Source organism: Arachis ipaensis, chromosome B08 (assembly GCF_000816755.2).
Source record: "Arachis ipaensis cultivar K30076 chromosome B08, Araip1.1, whole genome shotgun sequence".
Classification (NCBI taxonomy): domain Eukaryota; kingdom Viridiplantae; phylum Streptophyta; class Magnoliopsida; order Fabales; family Fabaceae; genus Arachis; species Arachis ipaensis.
The window spans coordinates 3,226,077-3,233,684 of NC_029792.2; the positions used below are offsets into that span (position 1 = coordinate 3,226,077).

The 7,608-nt window shown below is 36.1% G+C and overlaps 1 protein-coding gene across 2 annotated transcripts; it reads left to right on the forward strand.

The window, feature by feature from the left end:
- Positions 1,437-5,556, forward strand: LOC107613011 (ethylene-responsive transcription factor RAP2-7). Of its 2 annotated transcripts, XM_016314827.2 has the most exons (10): positions 1,437-2,317; positions 2,518-2,543; positions 2,651-2,681; positions 2,786-2,873; positions 2,969-3,114; positions 3,348-3,392; positions 3,506-3,609; positions 3,719-3,843; positions 4,177-4,290; positions 4,935-5,556. In XM_016314827.2, the coding sequence occupies exons 1-10, from the start codon at positions 1,635-1,637 to the stop codon at positions 5,211-5,213; spliced, it is 1,641 nt and encodes a 546-aa protein (XP_016170313.1). In that variant the 5' UTR covers positions 1,437-1,634; the 3' UTR covers positions 5,214-5,556. The 2 variants fall into 2 exon arrangements, with proteins under 2 accessions (XP_016170313.1, XP_016170314.1); XM_016314828.2 differs by lacking the exon at positions 3,348-3,392 and having other exon boundaries at positions 1,438-2,317.

A 7,608-nucleotide genomic window follows, 5' to 3' on the forward strand; every position in this document is an offset into this window, starting at 1 on the left:
CGTACTGTCTGAATTAAAAGAATTATGATGAATAATATATCAACTTACTAGTCTTATTTTTAAATGGTTAATCTATATAAATATAATTAATTATTTTAAGATTGTAATTTATTTTATATTTTGATATTATATAAAAATAAATTTTCGTTAAGCTTTCCCTACATGCGTATTATGAGAATTAATATATTTTATTTACCTATTTATATAAAAAAATTGTTTTAAATGACTATGAGCATTCTTATAGATAATTTCTGTTATTTGACCATGGATCTTTCCACCTTCTTCTTGACCTGACAATTAGGTTGAGTATATTTATAATAAATTCTAGGATACTCGTTACCTTGTACTTGTTTTTGACCATACTTTTTCCAATTATAACCATCCTCCGAGAGACAGAGTAAAGAGGCAAAGGATTAGAATCGGCAAGAGTGGCATTGTTCTTAAACTTGAGGAAAAAATTAGGAGCATCATTGAGATTTTTTTGATCAACTGGCAGAGAACTTAGTCAATGAAACGAGCCAGTAGTTGGAGAAGGCATAGCCTGAGAAAATAAATGAAATAAATAAATAAATAAACACAGACTAAAAAAATTGATCTTCTAATAAAATTCAAACAGAATAATCAAAAGAGTGGTTAAAAAAATCAACAAAAAAATATAAAAAAAAAGAGAAAGCGGAATAACATGAGAATTAGGGAGCATGATGGAAAAATTAAGCAATACATTGGACTAATGCCAGGGTATAGTAATGCATCGTGATGCAGAACAAGAAGATGGAGATGTAGAAGCGAAAAGTGTCGCGGTTTATGCACATTTCACATATACATAGAAATTGCGAGGCCCTACCACAGTTTTTAGCCATTTTGCATATCAACATAAATCGCTGGAGGGGTGTAGCGATTTATGTATATTTGGAATTCGTGGGACGTTCTCACGATTTATTTAGTTTAGTAAAAAATTGTATTTACATATGTAATATGCAAAAGTTGTATTTTGATAAATTTAATGTCTAAATATTTTATTTTAGTCATTTGTCCATAAAATATGTTTTATCTTTAAAATTTGTTAAAAATTTTAAAAATACTTATAAAATTTATTTTATTTCAATTTTATTTTTGAAAATTTTAATTTATATTAAATATATCTTTAATAACTAAATTTTTAAAAAATTTAGGACCAACTCAGTAATAATACATGACAACTATATTTAATTTACTTATAATAAAAATTATTCGGTAAAGTTATGACTAAATTTTTTTAAATTTTTTAAAAATTAATCGTCAAAAATATATTTAATATAAATAAAAAACGTTTAAAAAAATTAAAAATAAAAAAAAGAAGAAGAAGTATATTTTATTACCCCCTTTAATCAAGTACTTTTTGAGAGAAAAAAAAAGGGGAAGAAAACTTATATAAGATGATCCCACCCGACGAAAGCATCGCGGTTCTTAGAGAAGGCGTGAAATCTTTTTCTCCCTGACGTGTACGATCGTGATTCAACAATTAACTCCGTCCTTCTTCTTCTTCCTCTTGCGATTCACTCAACCTCTCCGCCCAATTTGGCCATGTCCGCATCGCCGTGGAATTCATAGACTCACTCTCTGCTCTCCAATTCCACTAAGCAATTCTTCTACAAATGGCTGAAACTCCAAACGCCTCAACGTCCTCACCAAAACCCTCTACCATGGACCCTCAATCCCAGCCTTCCCAAAATCCAAACCCAAACCCAAACCCAATCCCTAATTCAAATCCCAACCCTTCAATGTCAGCGCAATCGCCTTCGATCTCAAACTTCTCTCAACAACAATCCCCTTCAATTCACAATATCTCTTCCCCTTCTCTCCCCCCTCTCCCCCAAGACCCTCAGCAATCACAGCAACAGCAACCACAACAGCAGCAGCAGCAACAGCTTCAGCAACAATCACAGCAACAGCAACAAACGCAACAGCAGCAACAACAGCAGCAGCAACAGTCGCTTGTGATGCAGCAGTCTCAGGGGATGACCATGAACCCTATGTCCCAATTCCAACTCCAGCAGACCCTCCAGCGGTCCCCTTCGATGACACGGGTCAATCAAATGCAGTCTCAGCCGCAGCAGCAGCAGCTTGGCGTTATGCGGCAGCAGGCTGGGTTGTACGGCGGCCAAATGAATTTCGGCGGTTCTGCTTCGGCGGCAGGTCAGCTGCAGAATCAGCAGCAGCAGCAGCAACAACAGCCTCCGCAAGCGAAGAAGAGTAGGAGGGGCCCACGCTCAAGGAGCTCGCAGTACAGAGGTGTCACCTTCTACAGGAGGACCGGAAGATGGGAATCGCATATCTGGTTCGCACCCTTCGTTCATATTTACTCACTTTGATAATTTCCCCCAAATTTAGGTGGTCTAGTTCTGTATTATCTATTGTATGGCAATTATTTGATTGGTGAAATGCGAATTTATTTTTTACCGCGTTTGAATGTGTGAAATACATCTGACTTGCGGTTTTTGTTCTTTCCTTTTGTGTTTTCTTTTTTTTTGTGTGTAGGGATTGCGGGAAACAAGTTTATTTGGGTATGGATTTGTACTTTGGGTTACTTTAATCTGTGTTTTTATTCTAGTCTATGTTTGTTTGCTAATTTTTTAGTGTGTTCCAATGAAATTTGTATTGGGCCTTGTAGGTGGATTTGACACCGCTCATGCCGCTGCTAGGTACAACTTTTGATCTTTATATAAATTTCCTTTGGTGGTTATGATTTAGATAATTAATTGTTGTCCTTCTCCTCACTGATTGACTTGGAATTTTTCAAATTCAGAGCTTATGATCGAGCTGCTATCAAGTTTAGGGGACTTGATGCTGACATCAATTTTAATCTCGTTGACTATGAGGACGATCTCAAACAGGTTGGAATAAACGCATAAGCTCTTGATGAGTATTAATCTAGATGGACCCTTTGAGTTGTTGTTTACTATTTTCTTAAATGATTAATGATGAACAGATGAAAAATCTCTCCAAGGAGGAATTTGTTCACATACTCCGTCGCCAAAGCACTGGTTTCTCAAGAGGAAGTTCAAAATACCGAGGAGTGACACTTCACAAATGTGGCCGGTGGGAAGCTCGAATGGGACAATTCCTTGGCAAAAAGTGAGGACCTACTTTTATGTAAACTAAAACTGAAATAGTGGTCTGCTATGATTATAGGATTAGATATTAGTGCGGATTCATGTGCCTATTGGCTTCCAGGCGAATTTCGGCTTAGTTCTCAATGGGTCTGTAGGCTTTTTCCGTGTTTGGAGAATCATGTCTAAGATGCCTGTTTCAAAGAAACAATTGGCAAAGGTTGTTTTTGTCATAGAGATTGCACTGCTTTCGTGCAGGTATATATATCTTGGGCTATTCGACAGCGAAGTAGAAGCTGCAAGGTCTTAATGATACATGAATTGCATTGTACCTGCACTGAATTTATTACCCTGAATTATCAACTCATTAGGGTTGCAACCAACATATGTCTCCCTTTTGATTTTCTGCAAATTAGGGCTTATGACAAAGCAGCTATCAAATGCAATGGAAGAGAGGCAGTCACTAACTTCGAGCCAAGTACGTATGAAAGCGAGGTCAAAACTGAAGCCATTAGTGAAGGTAGTTTTCCACAGCTATATCCTCTCTGATGTATTTGTCCATTTGATTTTCAAGCTATTGCCGCAGCAAAAAATGTGTGAAACATCGTTTATGTTTATCTTTAAACTAGGTGGCAGTCACAACCTTGACCTCAATTTAGGCATGGCTACCCCAGGACATGATCCCAAAGAAAACAGGGGGAATCTTCAGTTCCAGTCTGTCCCTTACGATGTGCATCCCGGAAGAAGTTCGAGGGTATATAGCTGAACTTTACTTCTTGAATTCTTGATTAATTAATATTTGTTGCACATTACGAGGATCAAAGTTTTGTAGTATCAGTTTGACATCCTTTATGCACTCAAGCAGTTCCGTAACCAAACAATCTTTATAGACATTTAATTGTCGAGCAGAATTTTTAATGGAAGAAGAGTGCTTTTTGGCCTTTGTGGGGTTCTCCTGTAACTAATTACCACCTTCTTTCCTTTGACATTCATGATCTTTGTGAAACATTGTTTCTGGTATTGATCTGTAATTTCCTACATTTTTGTCTTTACTACTAGTCATGATTAGGTTCCTCTTAATTTGCAGATGGAAACCCATGTTAATTCAGTTATTGGTGATCCGTCTTTGAAAAGGCTGGTTGTAAATGAAGAGCGTTCTTCTGTCTGGAATGCCTCGTATTCGAGTTTCTTTCCCAGTGAGGTGAGTTCACTGTCAATCCTTATTACTAGGTTTACAGCTGAAGACAGTAATGTAATGTTGTTATTCATTTATTGAGTGCTTAATATAAAAAAGTAGAATGTAAACTACTCGTATGTCCTAGCAATCAAAGTTGAGTTTGATCTTCAGGGAATCCTATTTATATAATACGATTAATTTTTATCCATTTTTGGCATAATCTATGATGTCAAAAATGTCACAGGGAATTTGACTCTATTATGTTTTATATATTGGAAAATACTTACCGATGACATCTTCACATGAAGATAACATTGTAAACTGTTAGATGGTTCAATCAAACATGTTCCTTCAAATATATCAAATTATCTAATGATTCACAATGTCATTTAATGTAAAGATGTCATCATGAGAGTATCCACCACAATGGATTGCTCCGAAATATGTGCTCAAAAATCCTAAGAGGAAAAAGAAAATGGTCATTATCATTGTTGTGTTAATAAAATAAGATGACTTTGGAATAAGGGTAATAAACTGATAATTGAATGATAGGATGGAATAGTATTTCCACTGAACATTCCATAATGCATTACTTTTCAACTTTGTATCCTATACTAATGGAGATCTTTATAAACCAGTTTGTTAACAATAGTTGAAATATTTGTCAGGAAAGAGCAGAGAGAATCGGCATAGATCCCTCACATGGAGTCCCAGGCTGGGCGTGGCAAACTCACGGTCCGGGCAGTGCTACCCCAGTACCACCGTTCTCTACTGCAGCATCATCAGGATTCTCAATTTCTGCTACCTATCCATCGCCTGCCATCTTTCCAACAAAACCGATGAACTCAATTCCTCAGAGTATCTCATTTACTTCATCCGTTGCACCTGGTAGCAATGCAGCTCATCAATACTATTACCAGGTGAAGTCCCCGCACGCACCATCCTAACCCATCCTTGTAATGCAGACATGAAAACAAATGGCAGCATGTCTGCTGAAAATTCTTTGTATAATTCAGTCACTGATTGGCGTATACTGAGATTTCTGATTGGCACCTCTTGGGGTGAAACCATTATGCACATAATGTGTGAAGGAAATGCTCTATATCTTCAATTTAGTTGTTGGTTGTCAAAATCCATGGTATTCCTTGCCAATTTCCAGTTAATATTCAACCCTGAAAATAGAAGGAAGAGAATGCCTGTTGCTGTATTTTCTCGTTGTGAATTTATCAACGTGCGTGGTTGACATTCTCGACAGATTAGGCAAAAATAGATTTGTTTGCTTTTCTCTTTCGTTACATTTTTCAAAATGACAAAAAAAGAAAAAGAAACATCTATATTTTTTTGGGAAAGAAAAACTTAACTTTTTAAGGAACTTTATGACTGCGCTCCAATGTTGCAGCTTTTAATCCGATAGACCAAAACAGTTCCTTGAATAACTAACTGTTCATGCAAGAATGTCTCCGTTTTCCTTCGTGATTTTTTTTTTCTGGAAATTAATGTCCTTACTCGGTCTGACCTATCGGATGAAAGTGGGAAAAAAAAGGGGGAGAGAAAACAGTGAACTGTGATATCTCACGACTCACGAGTCAAACCTGCAACTTCATTGGAATGAGAATTACCATATCCAGATTTAACGCGCAAGGGTGACAGAAGTACATGCTATTGCATTGGTCGCATAATAGCACTGTTCAGATATTGGAGCTGCCAGTAAATCTCTAAATCAATGGAGCAAGCTCCAAAGCCATGAAATCTGATGCGTCTGTTCTTTTGTTTTTTATTTTACCTCGAGAAAGAAAAGAATCGTTCAAACTAGGATCTCTATTATGGCATGTGAGGAAGGGTAAGTCAATAGTCATTAATACTTTTTTCTAGATATTTTTACTAGGGATTTAGATCCTTTAAATTTTGAATTTAACTTTAGAGAGTAAAATATGATCTATTACCATTTATTTTATAGGTGAGACTAAGAGAATACATGAGAGAGAAAACATTCAATGGTGAGAGATCTCACTTTATTCTCTAGAGTGAAAATCTAAAATTTAGAGGATGTAAATTCTTTTACTAGACTTAATATTCAAATTGTTTGAACATCTAATACTTGTTTACCTCAATTAGTGAATTAATTACTATACAATCTAAATTAATTATTTGAGATCATTATTATTGGCCATAAACAATGTGCGCAAAGAAGGCCTAGTCCAAGACCTTATTGGACTTGTTAATATGGGTTTACAAAAAAGTCGTATTTTATATTATGGGGATTCAAGTTGTTAATTTATAATTTAGATTCAATAATTCTAGTTGTTTTGATGGAATATTTCTCTTATTTTCGTTCTCTCTTGATGATTTAAATTATATGGTATCTATTGTTGAAGGTGTCGCAAGAGTAGCTTGAGAGCGTGTGAAATTGGGAGATCAAAGAAGAAAAATTTGAGAGATAGAAGCTAAATCAGTAAATGGCAAAACTCATTATTCATTGTAGGTTCATTTGACTTATATACACATGTGTATATCTAGTTATTATGCAGCTACATGATAACCTTTTCTAATAAATATCTCAATTAGCTCTAACTAACTCTACCACTTGCTGAATTATGCTAAATACTAACAAGCTGCAACTAAACGATTCTGTTAAGTAACACCTTCCCTTAAGTTAGGAGTGCAAATGTTTTGCAATCTTAGCTTGACAAACAAATTGAAAAATATATTGGGAGCAAGTGCTTTAGTCAGCAAGTCAGCAACTTGTTCGTGAGTTGAGATAGGTAGAAGGTGGATTAATTTCTCCAGCATCTTGTCCCTGACAACATGGCAGTCAACCTCTATATGCTTAGTTTTTTCATGAAACACCGAGTTGGATGCAATGTGGATGGCTGCCTGACTATCACAGTACAGGCTTATTGGTTTCTGCAACTCCATTACCAAGTTTCTGAGTATTTTCTTCATCCAAATTGCCTCTCGAGTTGCTGATGCTAGAGCTCAATACTCAGCCTCGGCTGAGGAAGAGGCAACATTAGTATGCTTTTTGTTTTTCCAAGAGACAATGGAGCTTCTAATGTAAAAATAGTAGGCAGAGGTTGACCTTCTCGAGTCTGGACACGCTGCCTAATCTGAGTCACTGAATCCTGTTACCACTAAGTCTGATTGTGCAAGGAAGAAGAGACCTGTTGCTTTAGCCATCTTGATATACTACAATACTTTATGTGCTTCCTTAAGGTGTAGTGTGGTTGGTTTCTCTAAAAATTAAATCAATTTTCCAATTGCGTAGCTAATATCAGGCCGCTAAATACAGCAGCTTGCCAATAAATTTCCTATAATCAGTGTTGTCATTGAGGAATTCCCCCT